The sequence below is a fragment of the Ovis canadensis genome, chromosome 3 (genome assembly GCF_042477335.2).
Source record: "Ovis canadensis isolate MfBH-ARS-UI-01 breed Bighorn chromosome 3, ARS-UI_OviCan_v2, whole genome shotgun sequence".
Taxonomy (NCBI): Eukaryota; Metazoa; Chordata; class Mammalia; order Artiodactyla; family Bovidae; genus Ovis; species Ovis canadensis.
Window position 1 is genome coordinate 85,363,428 of NC_091247.1, and position 25,175 is coordinate 85,388,602.

Sequence of the window (25,175 nt, forward strand, 5' to 3'; positions counted from 1 at the left end):
TTCTCATATGCGGCAGTGGAATAATATTAACTTAAATTAGCTGGACAAGCAAAGAAACCACTGTAGCAGGAATTAGGCTTTGTAATCTTATCCCTGATGATTTTTTCAGTTTCTCTTTGTGATAAAAGGAAACACCTGTTAAAAACTGAAAATAACAGATTTTGAAATTAAGAAAGCCAGTATAATATAAAACCATCTGTAGGCCCAGTTAATCCCCTCCTTAAAGCTCACCTAAGGATATTAAAGGTCCTTATCTGCTTTTGACCCCACTCTGCTTAACAGATCTGCTAGTGTTAATGGGGGGAGGGCCCAGTGGTCACCAGCGCATCCAACTTGGCACTCATTGTGTTGCCGCTACACCAAATACCTACTTCCTTGCTGTCCTCAGGGCCTGGCAGGAAAGAGCTGCTGCACCTACATTTTTAAGTCATCTGGACATATTCCACTCAGTACGAAGAGGCAGAAAGGCACTGCAAAGCAAAGACATTGCTTAAGGTTTTCAAAAGACGAAATTTGACTAGAATTTTTTGATCAGTTATAGTAGTTGTTTTGCTTTTTTTTAGTTTTTTTTTCCCCAAAATAATTTACTTTAAAAACAAAGATTAATTTCTTCAGCCAATATCTGTCAATATCTCATTTCTTGCTAAATAAGCTTGGACATATCTTCTCTTGTAAGGCTTGCAATCTTACTGAGAGATTTAAAAAAAATCTGACAGCTGATAAGAATTCCTAGTATATATTTCTTGAGATACATAATGTATAATTCTCAAAGAATTTTTTATAGCATTTTCCAGGCAGTAAGACTAAGCAATTAGTTTGAAGTGACAAATCAGAAAAGTGCCCCAAGTTTACACATAAATCTAAGCCTTTGCTGTATATACATTAGACCAAAGCCCAGCCTACAACTGTGTGCACAAGTATATATGTGGAGGTATAATCATTCTTTCTAAAAGCCTGCAGTTGGCAGCTACCAACTTAGCTTATGTTTTGATTTTACTCCTATATTGTACTAAGTATACAACCATGTTCTTGACACTTATCTCCAAAAAGCATACTTATTTCTTTTCCAAAAAAGTGGAAAATACATAAGTAGTAAGCACTGGAGCAGATACTCCCTGTAAACCCCTGTTATGTTAGTGAAGAGAATCTCATTTGTAGTGAAGAGAATCTTTGACACAGCAGTAGCATTATTTAACGTCAAAAGTATAAAAGTGAATTTTAATCTTTTGAGAGCTAACTTACTAGGATTCGCTGGATTGCTACCCTCAGTAACGTAGCCTCCAAATAAATATCAGTACATATGGAAAGAAGGTAGTAGGCTGTGTTATTTAAAATCAGGGCTGTCTGGGAAACAAAAACACTGTATCTGTATAAGCAGTCAAATTAATGGTTCTGCCAGCTAAACCTAGGACCTAAAATTATACTTGTTCTGACCAAAGAAGCTAGAAAAAGCAACAGCCCTGATTGTTTGAGTGATTGTTGTGCAAAAACGAGAGAGAGAAACCTGAATTAATCAGCTCAGTCTCATGCTAGAGTTATGGCTTTAGCCTCTTAGATATGATCTGTTCAGTATGTTGGTGATATGAGGCAGTGTAACCTAAACGACTGAATTGATTTAGAACCAGTATAGATCCTCTAGCTTTTGTCTCAGTTTTTCTACTTTAATGCTCTCCGGGCTTTGCATTTTATAATTTTCAATTTTTTTCTTAAAAGAATTAGTAGTGTTGAAATTAGATATTCAAAAATTATCAGTTTCCTGTATAAATAATGTGTCTAAGCACCAAAAATGTTTAATGATATTTTAAGTGTTTAAAAATATAGAAGGAGAAAAGCTATATCACTTTCAGCTTGTTGTAATTTCCAAAGCTATCGTTATTTTGTGATGAACACATGCCCTAAGAACATTTTCTAAGGTATATATATATACTACTAATAATAATAATGGTATTTTTATAACATAAATTCATTATTTACTACTTATTTTCACAAGTTTGGGTTTTAAAAATAATCCTTAGTGAACGACATATTTCTGTATGCCCAACTGAATTCTTTGCTCAAATTGGGTTTATACAGTTTTTGGAAGTCTTCCATTAAAATAGAAGGATATTGTAGTTTTCTCATGAATGCTTTTTCATTTAATTATTATGATATCAAATAGTGAATCTAAAATGAATCTTCAAAATTCCCAATGATATTAATGCAATTTAATTCTTTTTCTCAAAAGTAAGTAGTAATGAGCTTTTGCTAAACTGTTCTATCATTCTTTAAAACTAGAATGACAGAAATAACATTTCTATTATAAATAAATTTTTACAGATGAGTTAAATATATTTCTGAAAGAAAAAAATCTACTTTTTCTTGTTTCCTTTCACAGGCAGCGATACCGTCTTTATCCAAGTTACACTGCCCCATGGCCCAAGTTAGTATATTTGGTTTAAAACTCATAATTTTTGCTTTGGCTTTAAAAATTAAACCAAATGTAACCTTTCCTGCTAAAACTCGTCTTGGGTCTGGCAGCACTGGTGCCTTGCTTTGCAGCATCTTAGAAGTGAGGCCTTCACTTGTACTATCTTTTGATCATAAATGATTTGCTTAAACTTATATAATTCTCATGCTTTTTGTAAAACCTTTCTTCTCTTTTGAAACAACATTATTATATGGGTGGCTTCCACATTTAACCATTTCTCATTTCCAACTTTGGAGTTCTAATGCCCAACTTAAAAAAAAAAAGGCAAGAGCATGCATGCGCATATGAGAATGTTGGCAGCTACATGCAGTGTCCTAAGTCACACAATACACTTAGGCTGGGGACAGCACAGGCTGTAGGCAAATGACTTATTTGACTTTAGAATAGCTGTCTTATCACTGTGACTATCTGTATTATACAACCTAAATATTTATCACTGACAAGCAAAATAAAGTTCCAGTGTAGGTGTTTGTTTTTAAAGTACTAACAACTCACCAACTATCCCATAAATTTTAAGCCAATAGATTGTTTTTTGCTGTCCTTCATACAAATGATTTCAGAATGTATGTAATGGAAAATAGTGTTATAAGCTAACTTACAAAGTTTCATAAGAAGAAAGGTAGGTGATCAGAATGTTGCTTATTTAAATAATATCAATACACAAAGTACTCTAAGTTCTATCTTATTATAACATTTAATTGACAAAATTTAAACTGTCAGTGTTTAAAGGAAAGAAAACCTGCCAAATACAATTTTGAATGATCATTTAAGTGTTTTTTCACATCTTTTTCATTGTGCTGATGTACAGGTTAACTTACATTAATGTTTTTCAAAGTGTAGTTATTTATATGCCTATATTAAGCCCTTATCATAAATGTTTGTAAGATAGGTTACAATTAGAGGCTTTTACTTACCTTTTTAGTGCCAGTTCATCAGTTTACTCCTAAATCAGGTTCACTAGATTCTAGTGTAATTTCTGTTTTTATTATCAGCATAGCCTCAGTCATTTTAAATGTGTTCATCACAATGAAAAATTTTGGATTAGAATGTGATGAACCTGACTTTGCTTCCCCACCAAGGAGAGCTGATACCTAAGCAAACTGAAGAGATCCCTCCCCAGGACAGGATGGCAGGGAGAGACATTGGAGAGAGTGGTTAAGAACAGAAAGTATTCCCAAAGACTATCCAGTGAAGCCAAGGAAATTCCATACTACTACAGTCGTGGTGGGGGCGGGGTGGGAAATGAACCCATCATAAAAGGTTAACAAAAATTACCATTCCAAAAGTTTTTAATAGTTTGCTCTCTCCCAGAAAATTCCAGTAATAGATTAACAATGGAAATGTTACTTTCTTCAAGAAGTGTAACAACAGAATAACTTAGACAGCTTTTTCTCTGAAAACTCTGCTGAGAAATTTCTGCATGCTTTTATAGCAGTTTGCTTTAATAAAGGAAGTACTGTTGGGTGTTGCTTTATTGTACTGCTTTTGATACTTCTGTACATTTCTTTTAATAAATATAAGCAGGATTGATGATATAAAATTCCTGTGAGCTTTTCAAAATTGTACCATCCTACAGGATCTGCTTCAGTATCATCTATAAGTTTAACCAAGAGCACTGATGAAGTGCCTGTCCCCCCTCCTGTTCCTCCACGAAGACGGCCAGAGTCTGCCCCAGCAGAATCTTCACCATCTAAGGTAAAGTAGAACATCTGGTTATCTGGAGACTGGAGTCATTGCAGTTCCATTATAATCAAGTGCTCATCTCTCATTGAGTTCTAACGGAATGAGGTTAATACTCAGGGTACTGGGGCTTAATAGAGTTTAAACCAGAATTAAGTATGGGTTTACCATTCAGTAATGTTTATTTCCTTTCTTCTGAAAGCAGTTTTCTGGTAGGTTTTCAAAATACTTATAAATCTAAATATGGGTACTGTCAAAAAAAACCCCCACAAGTTTAACCTATAATTTAAGAGTAATGTAGTCTCAAGCAGTTCTTTAAAAAGAAAGAGATCTGAAGCTGTATATGAAGGCACGTTTTAAATGAAACTGTATCTCAGTGCTAAATGTTACATATCTAAGCCTGTAACAGGTGAATTTGACAGGCTTTTAAGTGGGATTTTCATGAAAATTCCAGGTCAGAAGAGACCTTAACAGCTCATAATAGCTATTTTTTTCCTACCTGTTTAAATTTCTTTCTTTGCCAACTTGTTAACATGATTCGGTGGTATCAAAGTGTCCAGAGAGCAGAGCACCTAGGCAGGGGAAAACTCTTTGCAGAATACCATGAAATGCTATTATAGTAAATTTAACATTATAAAATTGATAGGTAACATGCTAAATTGAAATGATTTTATATTAGATTGAGTGATAGGTAAGCATCAGCCAACAAAATTTTGAGAAGAATAAAAACTTAACATTGAAGGAAAAATAATTTTTTTAATGGATGAACTGCCATAACCTCCAATTTAAAGCATATGGCAAAACTCCCTGATCCACACCTAGAGTTCTTCCAATAACGTATTTGAAAACCCAGCTTAATTCTTAGTATATTCATGGTGCTACATATGTTGTTAATAAATGTCTTTTTTTCCCCATTTATGTTAGATGATGTCTAAGCATTTGGACAGCCCCCCAGCAATTCCTCCTAGGCAACCCACGTCAAAAGCCTATTCACCACGGTATTCAATATCAGACCGGACCTCTATATCAGACCCTCCTGAGAGCCCTCCCTTATTACCTCCACGAGAACCCGTGAGGACACCTGATGTTTTCTCAAGTTCACCACTACATCTCCAACCTCCCCCTTTGGGCAAAAAAAGTGACCATAGTAATGCCTTCTTCCCAAACAGCCCCTCTCCCTTTACACCACCTCCTCCTCAAACACCTTCTCCTCATGGAACAAGAAGGCATCTGCCGTCACCACCATTGACACAAGAAGTGGACCTCCATTCCATTGCTGGGCCGCCTGTTCCTCCACGACAAAGCACTTCTCAGCATATCCCTAAACTCCCTCCAAAAACTTACAAAAGGGAGCACACCCACCCGTCCGTGCACAGAGATGGACCACCACTGTTGGAGAATGCCCATTCTTCCTGAGTTCCTCTGGATCAGGATGTGCATTGTCCTAGCCCCAGATCCATTGCTGGCGATGGATGCACTGAACGTGCCAGCACTGAGGAGTTAAAATGAAAACTCCAAACACTAACGACTCTACTTCAAGATGCAGTCATAAGACAGTGAATTTTAACATGGACATAATTATAAAGTGAGTATGGAAAAGTTGATCTAGAGGAAGTGGACAACTGATTTCACCGGAAAATCAAGTAAAGGAACCTTTTGCCAGCCAGTAAGCAGGAGTCCTCTTTTTGTGAAGTGATCTTTATCATTAAAGGGATGGAAAACAGTCTAGTATCCAGCAGGCCCACATGATGACAGTTTTTGTAATTCAAAATATTATGCACTTTTTAAAAAGAAATCTTAAACAGGGATCTTCAAATCCTCCTTTGTTTTCCTTTGCTTTTACTCGTCCTACTTTAGAATATTTTCTTAAAAATCATTCAGAGGACTGTGAGGAAAGGCTGTGGTACCTGCCCTTGTTGGAATCAAGGCCCAGCACCATACTGCAGTCCTGTTTACAGATTATTACAGTGAATTGAATGGGTACCGAGGCTTCACCAAAGAGGTACTTTTTTTTTTTTTTTTTTTTAAGAATAATTATGCCAATTTTAAGAGCATCGCCCTACCCACCCTCCCTACACAAACAGAATGTGGTGGTGTTGCCTTCAAACGAAGTTTTGTGTCATTAACAATGACAGAAGAACTCTTCTAAAAATGTAACTGTCAAGCATATGATTTACATTTAGGAGACTGTTAATCTTTATGCTAGATTGTCATTTCCCCCCTTTTCCCACAGAAGTTTACTGGTAATCCATGTCATGGCTTGTAGCTGTCCCTCTAACCATACTGTGGAAGTGCAGTCACCCGGTGGGAAAGGAGCACTTGCTGGGTGTCGCTGACACCGGTCATGTTTGACTAATAGTTGAGTGATCAGCATATCTAGAATTACCTTGCATTGCCTAAATCATGTGTATATAGTGAATGTTATATAATATACCTGGCAGGTCTGTTTTAATTTAATTGAATAAAGATACAAATACTTTGTTTGGCTGGCATATATTAAATTATTATATGGAGAAAATGGTTGATTCTTATTTCTTTCAGTTGAAACACACACACACACAACACTAAGCATAAAAGCACGTATTGTGGTACGCCTTGGTTTCTAGTTCTGGATGTGTGTATTCCTCTTAAAAGAATGGTCTAAAGTTGCAGTTCAGCATGTAGGAAAATATTTGGTTAGAATAGGATGGGTATCTTTTAAGCAGAGCTTTGTAAGGTTTTTAATTTCCTAGGTAACATGTATTACAGTTTGTTAAAGTTTATATTAAACATTCTACCTTGCCTGAGGTCTTTGCTCTATCAGAACTATTCGTAATAGAACATCTACCTACATCATTAATAGCATAATATGGATTATTCATTAAACCTATGTACTGACCTTCTGAGTCTAACAATACTGTGACTGAAATGCATGCAACTTGTTGAAGAGAAAAAATGTTATTAATCTCCACTATAATATCTGTGAAGTGTGCAGTATTCCATCCTTAGAGAGTCATCAGTTCATCTGTATCTGCATGTGTCCTCTGAATAATGAAGTAACATTTCAGCAGTTCTGTTAACCATGCCATTAGAGGCATTTTTAGAAGTGCTGCATCATGGTGGAAACCTAGTACTTTAATAATTTTCTGTGATATTTATTACAGCATTAAATGTACATCACAATAGTACAATATATAGTCCTTTAAGACCAGAATGTTGGTTGCATCATCATTAAGCAATCCATCCTGTCATATTCTTTCTTATTTATTTATTAGAGTTGAATCCTTTGTTTTTAATATTTGTACCATTCCTATTAGGGTAGCCACTTTTATGAAATGTCTCCTTTCAAAAGTCTCCCCCAAAATTTATTTCAAATCCACTCTTGTTTGCAAAGCATCTATAAGACCATTCATTCAACAAGTATTTATCTACGCCTACTTACTAGTGCTGCTACAGTTAATCATAATACACATTCCAGAATTTCCATGACTTTTTATTAGTCCAGCCTCATCATCCCTAGGATTTCCCTTTATGTGTCTTATGCACACTTCTCTTTAATTACCCCAACCCTAACTCCAAATGAGAACCTGAGAAAAGTCACATTGGAGCCCATTCAGTATCCCTCTGGCCAGTGTGTTAGCCTTCTAATAAGGTAATGACCTCTTTTCAACCTTCCTGATTGCATAAAGAAGAAAGACTCAGATTTGAAGTTCTAATCTTCCAAAGGGAAGTATTCTTTTACCCTGGTGGTTCTAGGCGACCGCTTCACTGTGCATCAGCTGTATATGCATTGTGGATAGAGGATATTTGTACTCTGAAGTATAAAAGTGGGGTCAAAATATTTTCTGCAGTGGTAACTGGTTAGAAAAATTTCAATTGGATGCCCTTAAACAGTAGTGAGAAAACTGTATCCTTGCTTTCTTCACATGTGAAGCATTAACTCACTGGCAGATTTACTCTTTGTAGTAACTGAAATCTACTTAATCCAGGGACAAGAAGTGGCTGAGAAGATAAATGCATCACCACAAAATTCTGCTTTTGAATTCAGGACATTACAAGACAGTCAGTGCAGCATGACTTTCCTAAATCACATTCCAAAACATGGAACATTTCTTTTAGAAATGGAAATGCTCTTAGTTGTTTCATTATCTTTGGATCAACAAAGTGAAAATATTTCAAGGCTGAATTTACCTACATGGGCCAATAACCAATATAATAGAAAGGGAGGCTTTTCACATCTAAGTAGTTTTAAAAACAGGAACAAATAAAGTATATGTTTCTAAATTTATTGAAAGACAGGTTATTTACTCTTTCCACATCTCCAAATGTATTTTAAGACCACGAATGATCAGGAAATGTATAAACATCAAAAGTTTGCTTAATTAAAGGTTGTTGGATATCAGATTATGTGTTCAGTAGGTTACTATGCTCTAACAACTCAAGAATGTTGTAATGATTCTAAATTTAGTGAAGAGCATGCCACCCTAATTATACTACAGTTAACAGAACAGTGTAGTGAACTGTACTTTTTCAGTTGGAGGCTACACTGTGGTTCCAAATTCCTTAATGTGTTTTTCCCTACATTCAAAATTAAACCAAAAATTAGTTGGTATCTATGATCACTATCTTGTCTTAATTCTCAAATTTAGCTCTCTTTAATCATGTACCTCATCATTTGTCTTTTAATGACAGCTTAAATTGAGATTTTTAAGTGGCTCAGCAAAACATAATGCCAATGGAGGGGGGGAGAATTCCAATTTATTAGTGTTATACATATTGAGGAAAACCTATTTTTTTTTCCCCTCCAGATTCAGAAAGAATAAACCATTTATTTCTTGGTATTCTGCTGCTATAGGTAGGTTCACTTATCTTTTAACCTATATTGTATGACTGTTGTACAAGTGTAGGTCCTATGGAGTTGCACATTAATCTTTACCAGTAAAATAAGCATCACAGGGTTAAAACCAGTTTGGCTGAAAGAATTATGCAGTAAAATTATTTATAAGGGAAAGTGGTGACTTAGTTTATTTATTCAATATTTTTCTTTTGAAGCATCTCATTACTTTTAAAATCATTTCATAATCCTTTATACATGAGCCAATGAAATATTTTGAGCTCTAGTTAAAGAAAAGCATGAAGTCTATATGATAAATCTGAACAAAAGCACTTGTAACTTGTTTTGTAAATTTCATGCCTTATTTTCCATTTTTGACACCGTAAAGTGCATTTTCTGTCAACTGTGAGCAAATTTCCCTTTTGCCTTTAATGAAAATAGTGCATTAAGTAGCCAATTGCTGCAGAATTACAGAGCAAGTTAGCTAAAGGTGGATCACATTGGACTACCACTCAAAGAAACAAGATGCATAGCAGATGGAAGTCACACGTGTGGCTTTAGGGAGAGCGCACCTGTGCCAGATGCATGCCACTTTTCAGTAGCTGCCAAATGTGCCTTTAATTAAGAACATCTCTAATTTTTTTCTTCAGATCAAGTCAGCATTTGGGGGCGGGATCAGGGCAGGGGATTCTGGGGTGCAAACATCTGGTGAAACCCACCAGAGAAGAAGCCTTTGTTTGTCAAAGTGACACGAATAACTTTAGTTGAAACATGTTTGTGTATATATGTGTGTATTTGCCTTTGTTTAGTAGCACGGTTATTTGCTAAAATAATTGTCAAAAAAATTGCTCTGTCAGTCTTACTTTGATGTAAAAACAAAGTGCAGTCTACACATCTAATACGGCCTTTGTACCTAACCATGTTCGTAGGTAATCTTTGTACTCTGTGTGCAGCAGTATTTGGTTTGCATTTAAAGTGAAAATAATGGCTGTTATTTTTCTGGCATTACTAAGATAAACCGAAAAATAATAAAGAAAAATGCCTTACATAGCCCACGCGTGTATTATTTTTGCATGTGTTTATTTTAGAGAGCAACATTTTAATGTCATCAGTGACTCTCATTTTAGCTCATACTCTGTGGAAATAGTTTGCTCTTAATCATGCTTTTGCTTTGAGGTGCTTTTTTCTGTATCACAGTATTATAAAAGCAGTTGAATACTTCCTCCTGTTGCACACTCTATGAATAGAGTGAGTGGGAGGACATTGGGATGAAAATTAGTGCTTTAGTGACCTTGGGTGTTACTTGGATAAGTTGCAGAGGGAGGGCTGAGGCATTTGTATTCCCTAAAAGAAGTTTTAAGATACCACAGTTCCTCGAAAGGCAGGTTTTGCTGAGACCTGCTGGAACATAGCAGACTGACATTCAGCAATTCTTTGTAGGCTTGGCAGGAAGATACAGCTTACAGCTGCACCCTGCAAAGAATTATGCAAATGTGAGGTCATTCACGGTGAACTACAGAATGTGAAAACTCGTGATCCTGAGAGATGTAATGCCCTTATTTAAAAATTAAAGCAACTGATTCCTGGTATTTGGAGGACTGCTTTCCGAAACAGTTAAAATTCACTGGGGTTTTTTTTGTTTGCTTTTAACCCCTGGTTTAAAGACCCAAAATCATTAGTTTGTACAAATTCCATTTGTAGTCCACTGTGAAATCCAAATATGTATTATTGGGTATATTCTAGGTAATCAATTTAATAGCTATAGGAAGATAACATTAATATTGATTAGTCAGACCTGATTTCAAATTTGCTTTTGAAACACCGCTTTCGAATTTTAACCAGGTGGTTTGCCTTTTTACTTAGTCACTAGCTCATCACAGATTCAGGGCACTTGAGCCTCTAGGGTTCAGCAGAGACTACATTTTTGCAGATAGATGCAGATGGCAGGGAGGACTTTGCCTTATAGCCATTCTACTATTTTAGGACTCGACTGTCATTGGAGACAAGAAAGAAAGCTACAGCCCATTTTTAGAAGCTGGTTTCTCTACCATCATGACTCATCTAGAAAAGGAAAAATCACTGTTGGTGGAGTGTAGGCAGGTGCTTTGGAGTCATATTTCTGTGTTCACCTTCTGGTTCCATGACCCATTAGATGTGTGACTTTGGAGGAGGTATATAAGTAATCTGAATCTCTGTTTCTCAGTACACAAGGTTAATAGATCTACCTGGGACTCTTGTGAGCTTTAAAGGTAAGATGTGTAAAACCCAATGCCTTTCACAGAGTGAGTGTTTAATAGTAACTAAAGTTATGAGGGATATATCTTCAGAGTTTGCCTGTTTTCAGATATCTGTTAAAGAGTTTGATTTCATCCTGAAGTTCCCATAATTTGATTATGTACCATACAGCTTCTTTGATGTTCACTGTCATTTAAATTGGTTTTGAGTGACCTTAGTTATAAACATTTGATAAGGGCCCATCTGACTATTCAACATTCAACAAAATATTTATTGTATCTGGTACAGTTTTGATGTTAGGAATATAGCAATGAACAAAACAGACAAAAATCCTTATCATCATGGGACTAGTAATCTAGTGAGGAAACGTAGACAAGAAGTAGTAAAAACATATATGTAAGAATATTGTAACTGCTATCAACAAAGACCAGACAAGATGACAAGCAGAGGCAGGGGAAGTGAAACTTGACCCGTGTGGGGAGAGTCAGCCTCGTGCAGGAGGGGACACTGAGTAAAGCCTTGAAGGAGGTACAGGAATGAGACATGCAAATATCTAGGAAAAGAATACACCAAATCACAGGGAACAACCGATTCAAAAGTGTGGAGACAGGAGCGTGCTTAATATATCTGAGGAATGGCGAGGCTACTTGTGTCTGGAGAAGATGAATGTGAGTGAACAGGAGATGCCGTCAGAGGTTTAAGGGGCTCCAGACCCTTTGTAATGGCTTTCGTTTCTGCTTTAGAGAAATAGAGCCCTTAGAGGACTCGATGTGATCAGATTTACGTATTAACATCACCCTGGCTGTCATTCTGGCTGCAGTTGTTGAGAATAGTTCGAGGTTATGAGTGGGAATAGGGCAGCTAGCCCAGCAGACAGCAGATTGGCCAAGGTGATGGCAGAGGAAGTAGTGAGGAGAGGTCGGAGCCCTAATATATGGCTGACGACAGCTAGACTGCTGATAGACTTGACGTTGGGTTTAGGAAACAGAATTGTCAAGGAAGACTTCCAGATTTGGGGCCTGAGCAATTGAAAGGACAAAGTTATCAATAACCGAAGTGGGGAAGATTCAGCTGAAACAGGCTTGGGCTTCAATAAATACAGAAGACATCTGGGAAGTGCCCAGGAGACAGATGGAAATGTTGAGGCTGGAGTCTGAGAGGGAGTTCACTGTTGAAGATATAAAATTGGGAGTCACTCTCATAAACGTTATATATTAAAGGCAACAAACCAGACAGGATCACCAAAGGAGAGTACAGACTGGAAAAAGAAGAAATTTAAGCAAAGAGCCCTCGGGCATTGTAACATTAAAAGAAAGGAGAGAGGAGGAACCAACACACAGACCAGGAAGGAACGGAGGTGAAAATAGGGAGCCTCTTGTGTCCTTGAGGCCTAGTACGGAAATAATTTCTGAAGAAGGAAGTGATCAGCATGCCCAGTGCTGTTTGATATGGGGAGTAAAATGACAGAATTCGTTTGGCAAGGGTGAAAATCACCAGCGCCGCCCCTGACAGAAGCAGTCAGGGGAGTGCTGCGGAACGGGAGGAAAGGAAGAGTTTACTCTTTCAGGTTTTTCATCAAAGGAAGCCGAGAACTGAGACAGAGCTAGAGCAATCAGATTTCTTTTGCTTAAAATGGGAGGGAAAAAAGCGTTTTTGTATGCTAAAGAGTTTGCCCCAGTTGTAAAGGAAAATATGATAATGAGGGGATGGGCTCTTGCGCTAAGTGGAAACAGTCCACTTAGAAACACAGATGGGACCCACACCAGCCCTTTACAGTAGATACCTCGATCTTCAGATGAACAGGTTTATATACGTGAGGAAGAAACACACACACATTCAGTCTTCCTGCTAAGGATTAGGAGCACTGAATGCTACTCTCTCTGAAAGGAATGAAACAAGAAGAAGGAATAAAAATACCTCTACAAAGATATTTAACACATTTGATAACTTATTAAAGATTATGCACTAAGCTCTTTGAAAGCAACAATAAATTTTGGGAGCAAGTTATTTGGCTTAAGTACAAAAATACTATTTCAAATGTCTGATAATTTCCCAAAACAGTATTTTCAGCACTGCTTACAGCACATTCTTACATTCTTATGTGTTTAAAATTTAGTGTCACACATCAATTTCTAAACATTTCCCTTAAAATATAGAAATGTCTCTCTCATCAGTTTTCTCAACCTTCTTTTAATCTATTTCCTTTTTGAAAAACTGTCTCACCCTTTTTTCCCTCAGCCCCTCCCTACCATGTGAGACTCACTGGCCTCTGCACAGATATTAAGATGCTCCCAGGCTGAGCAGGGAATGTAAAAGAGTCAAATTAGCTCCCAGGTTATGAGAATCCCCAGTTTTCCCAGAGCATCCCTGTTTTAGCCTCAGGAAGGAAGTTTAGTATGGTGATATTTCAAGAGAAAATGTAGTCTGAAAACTAGACTTAATTTTACTATACAACTTAATGTAAGATATTAATTTTATGTTTCTAAGTGCATGTAATTGATTATTCAGAATATACAGTCAATTTTACCAGTTTCTTATAAAGAACACTGATCATGTATATATTTTTCATCAAATGATAGTAGAGGACACAGATGGTAAATTAAATAATTCAAAAATTCATTTGGGTTTTCATGAACTATTAGTTTTCTGTAACTCAAGGTAAGTAATAATCCTTTATTCTGTCCTAAAAGTCAATCTGTGTTTAGAAACTGACTTTTCTGGGTTCTATACTGACTCATTCAACTTACTGAATTGAAATAGTGGCTCTCAAATTTCAGTGGGCCAGAGAATCACCTGAGTGCATTTAAAATGCAGACTCACGGGCCCCACTCTGAAATATTACAATAGAGTGGAACTGAAATGTTACCCAGGAATCTTCAATTTTCTAAGTGCCCTCATAGGGAAGATAATATATTCGTACAGACTTGAAGGAGGTGAGTGATTATGACAGGAGGTGCTATAGAAACACTTTTCGAAGGGTTTTCCTTGAGCAAGCAAGAGACAGTAATTTCAAGAAGTTTAAACTATGATGAAATAACCCACCATATGGATCCCCAGAAAGTTGGTCCATAAACTCCTGGTTCTATGAGGTTCCAGTTCTGGAATCAGAAAAGCAGGACAATCCTTGCCTGGGGTTCTATACAGACCTCACAAGAAAGCAGAAGGAACCAGTAGCCACTCCCAGCCTGGGCAGAAATAGCTACTTCATTTTTGGTGGAGTGCTTCTTTCTGCTAATCCACTCAAACACTTCCAGAAGCTGGCAGTGGTCTCCTTTGTAAACTATGCTTCTCCAGAGGACTGGAGGCAACAAGTTTTAGCAGTTCCCAAGTCTTCCACACCCTGACCTCATCCCTAGTGTGACATCAGTTAAATATCATTAATCAATATCATTAAAGATCCTGTCTCCTCCCTCAGTTTACAGTGCTACCTATAAAGATTATGAAATCAGCTGAAACAACCTGGAAGAGTAGCGAACTGTTCTCTTTAATGGAGAGATGCTCTCTAACGCAGGTGCCGTGACAGTGGTAGTGGGGCCTTTACCTGCTTCTGATGACAACTGTATTTTATTTCCTTTGCGATTGCTATTTTTCTTTTAAAAAAGACAGGAAAGTAAAGTGACAACCCTGAAACTCTGACAAATTCTGAGTAGAAATTAATTTCTCTGCTCTCTATCTCTTAGAGCACCCCCATTAATGTTGATATCAGCCATTTACTGAGCACCTACTATTCTAGAGGTGGAAAGAATTTCAAAAGCTCTGGTATGGTTCCTGCCCTTGCAGAGTCTTACATTCTTGTTGGGAAGACAAGACACATCCATCAAGAGATAGCCAAGTTACACCACAAGAGGCCGCAGAAAGATGAGGTTTAGATTTGAGTCTTAAAGATTAGCAGAGAAGGAGGCCAGAGTAAAGACATGAAGCAGGAGTGAAACGGAGCCAGGTGCATGGCTTGCCCAGAAATACGAGCCCAGCTTAGGTGAGGCACAGTAGTTCACCCGGACTGCAAATAGGGAGAGAGGAGCCAGAGAAAAACGTGGAGCAGAACTGGAGGGGGAGAGATTGAATGTCAAGTCAAGGAGTTTGGAATGTGACTGTAGATAAATAAGAACAGTCAAAGAGTTTCACACAGGCAATATTTGGGAATGAGATGTTAGAGACCTGTAGGATTGATGGGAGCAGGAGGAAAGCTATCAGGAAAAAATCCAGATATCAGGCAATTGAGACCCAGAGAGCAGCAACATTACGATTAGTTTTTATAGGTTACATTCCTAAAATACAACTAAATGGAGTTGTGCTACAAATGTAGCATTAAGATTTTTCAAAGGATATTATCAAAATGAAAGTTTGGGAGGTATGTGATATTTTTGAAACCTTCCCAGTAATTGATCATTTCTATAATAATATGAAGGGGAAAGAAATTTTGTTTTTAATATTTTATTTAGTAGTTTATGTCTCCTGTTTCACTTTTTGTGTCCAGTCGATTTCACACTTTGCTTTTAAGCACTGACCCTCAAAACATCTGTGGCCCTATAATAGAAATCTAATTTCAAAGGAGTTCATTAATATCAGAAAAATGAAAAGCTTGGCTTCAAATTAAATATCAGAAACTCCAAAAAGCTGGCAGTTATCCTGTGACTGTTCCAAACTCCTTTTGCTCAAGATGCTAATAGATGAGTTCCTGATTAGTCATCAGACAAGGAGAAGAAAACTTGTAAGGCTTACAAGTGAAACTTCCCCTATTTTATCAAACAGTACATCACTACAGGAACAGCCCTCTGGAGAAATCAGCTGCAGTACCAAGATTCTCAATGAATAGTAGTAACCTATGCCCCAAATTACAGAGAACGGCCTAGAAATAGAGGTGGATTGTTTAAACCTAATTGTTTTCTATTATGATTCCGAAGTCTAGGCATGTCAAGGACGTGGACCATCTGGGCCATATCTGTGTGGAAACAGAGCACATTTTATTTCCCCATAGCCAGGCAAGCCTCATTGCAATAATTCTTCTGCCTGTACTGTAAGAACTTTCTTTTCAACTTACTTCTGAAAAACAGAATAAGGTAATGCTAGCCCTAAGCTTTCATTCTGACTTGGTGTTTGTAGCAACCACTGTGTGTGAGCCAGTAAAGTATAGACATTGTTGCTACCTTCTTTACAGACTGAAGAACGTCTTTTAAGACAATGCGGCTAAATCAATGCTTTCTTCTCTGCGGCTACATCAATGCTTTCTTCTCAGTCCACTGTGAGTGACACTCAGGATCACTGGTGGATCTTTGAATCCTGAGTATTTAATAAAACATAGACTCTGGACTTTTTCCCATCCGCAGCACAACCCACAACCCACATGAAGGAAAATGTTTCTTTGACCTTCCAGTTTCTAGAGGAATTACTGTTCCCTGCGCTGGTTTTCATAACCATAGAACAAGAGGAAACTACTCTTAAGGTTCTTTTCCTATTTGCATATCAACATGTCTTTAAGCTTTGAACCTTTTGTGTCATGGTTTAAGCACAAATTTTCCACAACTCATATTTGCAACACGTAATACAATTGTGTTAACTGATGCTTTGCCTTAAGGGATGTTAGGTGTTGCCTTGGGGTTTTTGGAAGATATATGGCATGACAGAATTGGCCCCTAGCATGGTGTATACTAGTCTAAGATGAAATGAATAAGCTAAATACCTCGGAAGCATAAATTTCACATCCATGTTAAATATGAACATGCTCAATATTATACTGGGGGAATGACTTCAAGGTGGAAGTTTTCTTACAAGCATTTATTTTCCTCCAAATTTATTGTGTCTTTGTAATGCTGTGAGAAGTCTTCATGCCCCTTGTCCCAAGTGTTGTGCAAAGAGCCAGCTCTCACTCAACCACAGACTAATCTTCATCTCTTCAATGTCTTGTATGTTGATTTAGTTTCATATGTTAAGTATTTATATTAGTTTTCCTCAGGGATTTATACATCGATATATATATATATTCCTACACAGATATATACAAGCTTTTTATCCTCATCTTACCACTTGACAATACAACTTTAAGTATGTTTTACACAGCTGTTCCTTGGTCAAGCTCATTTGCAAGAGCAAGTCGGTTTCTGAAGAAATCTTGTTTGGTGGGTGAAGGATCCATTGAGGGATTCTCATTAGTTTTTTCCCTGTATTCTGATCCACTGGACCTAAAATCTCAGCACACAGATAAAGTACAGGTTGATTTGGTTTTAATTGTCTTCAAATATTTTATCTAACCAAATTGTTTGCATTTGTAAAACAGTTGCCTCCTAGCTCCGGAATAATTTTTACTTCCCTTGAATTTCATGGCTCTGGACATGTGTAACTAATAGTTGCCGTGCACATAAAGAGTTTTCCTTTCTAGTGCTTTATGGGGACACTTATGACAATTGTGTATGACAGCGTAAGACATCATGTAATAGCATTGTCAATGGGGGAGAAAGGATTAGAAAATTCAATAAATCCTATTTTCGATTCAATCAAGGAACTACTACACAAATTAAGAAGGCCCTTAGATTTTAAGGGATAGAATTCATTACTCTCAACCAAGGTTATCAAGGGCCTTTACTTAATCTGGGCATTACATTACAAACTCTTGCTTTTGCTTGTTTTCATTTTTGAATGAAAAATTTATTGAAGCCAACCACACATATATGCTACATTTGGCAGAATGCAGAAATCAGTACAGTAATCAGATTAAGGAGATTCTATTATCTCAACCACCACATAGGAGACCAAGCCCAATCAAGAAACAACAACTCAAAACAGTCCAATTGAGTCCCCAGTCGAGGGTGTATTCTTCCTTTCTCTTGGTTAAGCCAGTTGGGTAATCCATTCCAGCTCTGCACCTTCTCCAGTTTGTTCATGTCAGAAGTCCCTAGAGGGAGGAGGCTTTCTGGAAATAACCTCTGATAAGCTAGGCTGGGGCCCTTTGGCTAGCTTCAGCTCTGAGCTAGAATGGGTAAAAACTAGCCCAGTGACTAAGAAGCAATATCAAAAGACCTCATGCAAGGTGTATGACAGTGACGTTAGACATGAAGTTCTTTGTCCAAAGCTCCTACACAACTGAGAAAGTTCTCCATATGCCAAGGCGGCACTATCCACAAAAGAAGGATACATTCTTTCACTATCGTAGATACACTGTGCATGTCCTCACTGTTGCTATTAAGTAAGTTAATTATGACTCTTTTCATTTACTGAAATCATTGGGCAGAATACAAACATTCCTTTACCTTATTTAAGGAAAGATTCTAGATCCACGTAAAGACTAAAATTCTGATGTCTAGAAACCTGATGATTGATTGGATCTTTGATTTTTAACTCTGACCCTGTTATTTGGTTTCACAGATGAAGGCCTTAGCTGTCTACCACACTTCCTCCATCTGGTCAGTAAGGAGCCCTTTTCCACTATATCCCAGTACGTAGAGGAAGAAATTTCTCTCCTCAACCCCAGTACATCTGGGTGTTCATTAAGTAAGATGATGGCTGCCTGGGCTGAAAGTCTCTTTCCTTTTCAGAAGCCACCTGCAATTCTCCCCTGAAACCACCTCCTCAGGCCCCACCCTAAAGCTCCAGGCTTTCTCTCAGAACTCCCCACTACCTCCAGTTCAAATCATCCCTGGTTGGTGCACTTGTGCCCCAACTATTAGGAAGACAGATTTTTGACCATGTCATTCTTTCCCCGTATCTTCTGTTATCCAGAAGACTAAGAATGCCTAAAGCATTGCAGGGCGAGGGGGCAGGAAGATTTGAATCTGGCTACTGTTTCTTCTAAATTGTTTCCCCACATGATAGTTTCTCATCAGAAAACATTCGTCAAAACTTAATATCTTTGCCTTCCATTTCCCCTCTTAGCTACATCTGATCTCTCCAAAACCCACCATGTCATACTTTGATGGTTCCAACATGCAACTGTTTCATGTTTACCTGGAAATGGGAAAGCTCTGATGTCACCACCAGCCCCAAGGACCACAGAAATCTTCACCAGTTGAGTTCCCATTTCTGAAACAAATGCCAAAATCGCCCTGTCTAGTTTCCAAAGTCCACAAACTCAACTTAGTATTTTTCTTTTTTAACTGCTCTTCTCACAAACCACCTTTCTGTCTGCAGGTGTCTGAATGGCTCCTCATTTCTTGATATTAACTAACAATTAACTAAATGGTCGGAGAAGGCAATGGCACCCCACTCCAGTACTCTTGCATGGAAAATACCATGGATGGAGGAGCCTGGTAGGCTGCAGTCCATGCTAAGGGTCAGACATGACTGAGCAACTTCACTTTCACTTTTCACTTTCATGCATTGGAGAAGGAAATGGCAACGCACTCCAGTGTTCTTGCCTGGAGAATCCCAGGGACGGGGGAGCCTGGTGGGCTGCCATCTATGGGGTTGCACAGAGTCGGACACGACTGAAGTGACTTAGCAGCAACTAAATGATAACTTGCTAATCATTTTCAAGATCTAGTATTCTATTGTAGCCATGACTAGAAGCTAATTTTCACCCTTTTAAATATATTTTTAGCTGATTTCTTTCTAATGCTTACATGGTATATGAACACCTCAACTTTTGGACCCTTGTGAATGTGTGGTTGTCAGGTTCTAGAGTAATGCATACCTAAATTACTGAAAAATAACCTGTGGAGTCTAGGTGAAAAGCTAGTGGATTTGCTTTTTATCCCCTTTCTCTGTAATATAGAAATGGCTTTTGAGTTGCTGGGGCCATTCTGGCTGACTGCAAAGGAACACACATAAGGGCCAGGCAGGCAAACACTTGCTGGGCAAGATTAGGATGGCTGCCAGTACATTCTGACACAGCCACCTAAATGTTTGATGGGAGGGGAACACACCTGTCCCTAACTTTCCTTCCATTCAACTGACAGAGACAAAATATCACAAGTTGGGTAGGTCATGCAAGTATCAATTAGCTACAATAAGCCATAAAGTGTATTTGGAGCTGGGGAAAACAGGAGGGCTGGAATCAGTGGTGCAGGAGCCTCTGACCTAAGAAGGGTTGCTTTTCTGACTGGAAAGACTGTCTGCCTTGCAAGCTTCAGGAACATGCAGATGAAGAAGAAAGGGAGCAGCGGAGCACCCATCCTGTCGGCCATGTCAGCTGGTCCTGGCAATCAACAGGGCGACAAACGCGCACTCATCTGATGTAGATTTGTAAAGGGGTTACTATGTTCTAGGCACTAAACCTTGTAGCTGGGTCACTCTTACATCTGGATCTTAAGCTTCTGCTGATAGAACCTGGAACACCGAAGACCCTTAACTTAGTGATTGATCTCAAATGACCCTCTGAGTAACATCCATAATCAGGTTTAAGTAAATGTTTTCTCTTCAGCCATCTCCTTCCATTTTCAACTTATATTGGGAATTAATATGGGAAATGAGAGAGAATCCCAAAGTGGGTAAGAACGGAGGAAGAACTTGAGACAGGCTCTGAGGAGGCAGAGAAGAACATGAGGGTGCAGTTATCAATGGATTCTTTAATAGTTGTGCTTTCTATGACATGGTCTGCTCCACAGTCCAGGCTGGGCAGATGGCAAAGGCAGGACATCATAAAAGCGGACTCACTTGACTCTCAGTCATATGGGGCTCTGTGGAAGTACTCTCTCTGCAGTGTGTGATTAAAGAAAGAAGAGATTTCCTTGGGACTGGTAGAGGGAGGGTGCTGACTGGGAAAAGAGACCCTCTGAGGCATGTAAATTACAAAGTGCTAAAGAGGAAGAAACGAGTGAGGAAGTAGAATTAATCATTTGGATGCCATATGCTTTGTCTTCCACTCCCACAAGAGTTGAGAATAAAAAGAGCATGTACATCCCTGCCCCTAAGCTGTCTTACAGAACCCTTTTCCGCTATGCACACCCCCAACCAAGACTATGTATTGGCCTAAGTGTAAGATTCACACATAGGGATGAAGTAGCATCGGTCTCAGACTTCAGGACAGTCTAGATTTAAGTTTTTGAAAGCTTCCAGGTCAATGCTTGTACAATGGGATGGTCTACCTTCCATCCTGCTCAAAGGCAGGGGGACAAGGATTCAGTCCAGCATCAACCTATCACATGAGGTCTGTTCTGTTCCTGGCTTCTAAGAATCCTCAGTTAAAATTTTTTAAATCACTTAACGTTTTCCAACTTTAAGATATGTCGTCTTTATTTTGACCAATTCTGGGCAGCTCTCAAGGACATGTGACCTGGTATCTACCCAGGACGAATGTGCCTGAGATAGAAACGGTCAGAGCATCATCCTCTCCCCCAGATATCTTGGGCATTTTTCATGACTTTTTTTTATGATGTCAACTTGACTCTCCCTTTTGAATCCTTGTGGGTATGAGCATTCGGCCCTCCCAGCCTCAGAGGGAAGAGAACCCTTTCTCAGGTTTTCTGTTGCATCTGGCTCCATGCCTAGCTTCATCCCGAAGCAGCATTCTGGGTGTGTGGGGCCACCAGCCAAACAAGCCCCTATGGATACAAAAAGTGTGTCAGTGTAGACAGGAACGAGCTTCCAGAGGGCTGCAGGGAGGCAGGCAGTGAGCCCCGGGCGTGACACAGGCAGCTGTTCTGGCTCTGATCCGTTTTGGACCTCTGAGGCCAGCCTCTAGCCTGACTTCAGTACCCAGGATGAACCATGTCTTGAAGTCACAGGGCTTGCTGCCAGCCTGACCTCCCAACACATGGGAGGAGGATGGGCAGAGTGTCTCTTTCTGGTTCCTCCCTGTATCTGTCCATATGCCTGGCTTCAGTCTGCGAGTTCCTACATAACAGCTGGGACCAACCAAGTCACTCACGATTCCTGGACAAGCATCTCACACAGCACATGTGTATGGCAAAGAATGCCAAATTCATGAGAAGAGTCAAGTGTTCTGTCTGAGTTGAGAGCCGCTGACCTTTCTGTGCTATGCTGGGGCCTCCCTGCCCTTTGACTCTACTTCAGCAAAATGGAACAAACTTTCCAAGGTTCTTGGATGAAAATACTCAGGAGAAGCTACTCAAGCTGCTTCTTTACCCTGAGCCAAGTCTCCAGAGGGCCTACCACAGCACCCCAGATACAAGGTGACAAGCAAGTATCACACAGCAGCACTCACAGTCCTACACAAGATGTAAAAAGCCAGGAAAGCTGACCAGAGGGAGCAACAACTATATGGCACCAACTTTACTTCCATCCGTATAACACTTCAGATTTTAAATACAAAGGCAGTGCCACAAGTGGTGGCAGCAATTGGATTGAGGCAGGAGGGACTTGTCTATGATAAAAGTAGGAGAGGACTAAGGGGATCCATTGGACCCTCCAGAAAGGATCCCCCAAATCTGCCAGAGGGCTGAAAGTAATTATCCAACATGAAAATTTGGAGAGTCCACAGCAAGTCCTTGGCACTGAACCAAGGGCTACGGGAGGCTATAGAAAGATAAAATCTGGCCTTCTATGTGGTCATTAAAATGACGGGTCACAGGCCACACTGATTTCTTGATTCAAGCATTAAAAAGATGTGATCTCCCAGACTGATCTACAACAAAGTCAAATCTCAAGCAAATCTCAAGCTAGAAAGCACTCGGGTGGCAGTGATCTCCCCACCCACTGTGGGTGTCCCTTTCACAGCCTCCCTGACCAGGGTCATCCAAATACTCCTTAAGAGAATCCACTGCCTCATGGGGCAGCCAGCCCCAGTTCCAGGCAGCTGCGTTTTAACAAAGTTCCTCTCTTATCCACTGTTCCTGGTCCTGGAACGGGACTGTGCAAAGGGACCAGTGACAGAGCCATGACTGGGTGCTTTCCAACAGGCAGCACACAGTCATTATAAATGGCAAAAAGTGGTTTACAAATAAGTAAAAATAAAAGGCTCAAGCAGTGGTCTTAGGAGTCTGGAGTTCTTAGCAGGATTCACAAGCCTGCATTCCAACGTCAGGCTGGAGAACTGTCTCCAGGTCTCTCCACTGTCACACTTGACAGGAGGTGCTGGGTCAGGAAAGATCTAAACCTATGGTCCTAGAAACGGATTCAATTCTCAGCTCATTACCCCCAAATCAAGGGGCTCCAGCAGTTATGCACGCCGGGGCTACTCTAGCAAAACTGAATGGGCTAGAATAGGAACAGGGCTATCTCTGCAGGACTGCTGCTCCCCCTTGCCTCTTCTTGCAGTAACAATGGGTGGGACCAACTATCAGAGAGACCTACTACTCTCAGTACTACCCTCCCTCTAGGAGAGGAATTAGACAAACCGACCACAAAAGTCCTCAGTCCAGGCCTGCCCCAATTCTTCCATCAAGACCACTATCTAAATTGGGAGAAAGTGATTTCCCTGTGTTTCCTCACACAGGAACTCCAAACTATGAAGTCAGCAACAGTGCCTGTAACTTTTCCATCCACTAAAATAGGAACAGTGAGTTTAAGGCTCACTGTGAGAACCTCCTCTAACAAAGGAAACAAAGCACCAGGCAACAACTCTAAGAGGGAGACAACAGGCCTGAGGATGGTGGAGAAAGAGACAGCAGTCTCCCCGGCGGATGATGGCTGGACTGGAGATCACCCCACTGCCAAACGCTAACACTCAGTGCTTTCGTCTTACGTTCCATGCTGGCATTTGGCCAGTGCCTCCCAGTCTGTGAAACAGTGCTTGTAAGTGCTGACCAAAATGATAGGTGGGTGATACCACACAGCAAGGGCTGAGAATCTTAGAAGGACCACAGGAAAGAAATGCCTTGCTTTTGCCTTCTATGGAGTACGGAGACTCCATTAAAGTGATTTTTTAAGTAGGACCCAAGCCAAATCCATCCAATCATTTCTTCTAGGGAAAACACAGGCAGATATCCCCCAGATATGCACTAGTAACCAGGATAACTACAGGTCCCTACAGGCGGAAGAGCTGCGATGCCTGAGAAAACCTTCCACAGGCGGGGAGGTTCTGATGGTGCACTCATTACACCCAACCCCACTCCTCGCGCCCATGGGGATTTCCCAGGAGACCTCCTCTGCCCACTCCTCCCAGGACACAGGACTTTGGGAACAAGGAGGCAGGGCTAAAAGACAGAGGCGGCAGAGGACAGAGCCGAGTGTGCTTTTACTCTAGGAGATCACAATGAGAAACATTTTCACCTGGCAGGAATTGTGGCTACTGGGTACAGGCACTGAGCTTGAAGCAGTTGTGTAAAACCAGGCTACTTGTTACTGTTAAAACCTCAAGACTTAGCCCACAGGGAAATGAGTTACAATGCTGTCTTGTCTAAGGGCTACTCACTTCTTTTTAAAGAGCTTGCGGAAGGAGCTGCGAAAGCCCCCTTTCTGGTCTTGCCTGGGGTTTTGATCGCTGAAAGATGTTTGCTCGCTTTCTCTTTCTTCCTTTGGACAGAATCTGGTGGCATCTTCTAAATGCATCTCCTGAAAACACAAAAGAGGGGTGTATTTTTACTCTTTTCCAAAGTTAACATTGATCCTGACTATGGGACAATTTTTTTAACCTCTCACTTTCCTCTCCCACCCCAAAAGACTAATGACGGGCACCTATTCCAACTAAAGCAAACCTGGGCTAATTAAGAAACTTAGATCTAGGGATTCTACTAAGATTCATAACTAAATAATGGAGATCAACATTTTGATGGCTGAGTGTAGCATTTTTGAAAGTGTGGTCCTAGGGCTACAGGATCAACTGGGGCTTTCATTTAAACGTAGGCTCCTGAGCCCTAAGCCAGACTATCTGAATCAGAATCTCTGAAATTAGGCCTAGCTAATCTTTTTGCACACAGATTAGGAAAACAGCAGTTTAAGGTATGTTCTTGCCCACCTGCACTTAATGTTTATATGAATCACCTTGGAATCTTGCTAAAATGCAGATTTTGATTCAGCTGGTCACAGGTGGAGCCCAAATTCTGCATCTATAACAAGCTCCCAGGTAAAGCATTTACTACTCGTGCAAGGACCATATCTTAAGAAGTGGGCTTTTTAGGGACTTTTTAGGAAGTAAATCTACTAATAGTT

At 39.6% G+C, this 25,175-nt stretch overlaps 2 protein-coding genes across 3 annotated transcripts in view; one reads left to right on the forward strand and one right to left on the reverse strand.

The window, feature by feature from the left end:
* SOS1 (SOS Ras/Rac guanine nucleotide exchange factor 1) overlaps nucleotides 1–10,010 on the forward strand; it is a 129,568-nt gene extending 119,558 nt beyond the window's left edge. The window contains exons 21-23 of one of the 2 annotated variants that reach the window (XM_069583495.2): nucleotides 2,375–2,419; nucleotides 4,044–4,162; nucleotides 5,072–10,010. In XM_069583495.2, the coding sequence (XP_069439596.1) occupies nucleotides 2,375–2,419; nucleotides 4,044–4,162; nucleotides 5,072–5,563 (656 nt within the window). In that variant the 3' untranslated portion in view covers nucleotides 5,564–10,010. The remainder of the gene's footprint in view (nucleotides 1–2,374; nucleotides 2,420–4,043; nucleotides 4,163–5,071) is intronic. The other variant, XM_069583496.2, reaches the window with a different exon arrangement.
* Nucleotides 10,011–16,463: 6,453 nt separating this feature from the next.
* ARHGEF33 (Rho guanine nucleotide exchange factor 33) overlaps nucleotides 16,464–25,175 on the reverse strand; it is a 43,361-nt gene continuing 34,649 nt past the window's right edge. Inside the window, exons 13-15 of the mRNA XM_069583502.1 lie at nucleotides 24,439–24,578; nucleotides 19,134–19,208; nucleotides 16,464–17,374 (exon numbers count right to left, since the gene is read on the reverse strand). Of these exons, the coding sequence (XP_069439603.1) occupies nucleotides 19,157–19,208; nucleotides 24,439–24,578 (192 nt within the window). The 3' untranslated portion in view covers nucleotides 16,464–17,374; nucleotides 19,134–19,156. The remainder of the gene's footprint in view (nucleotides 17,375–19,133; nucleotides 19,209–24,438; nucleotides 24,579–25,175) is intronic.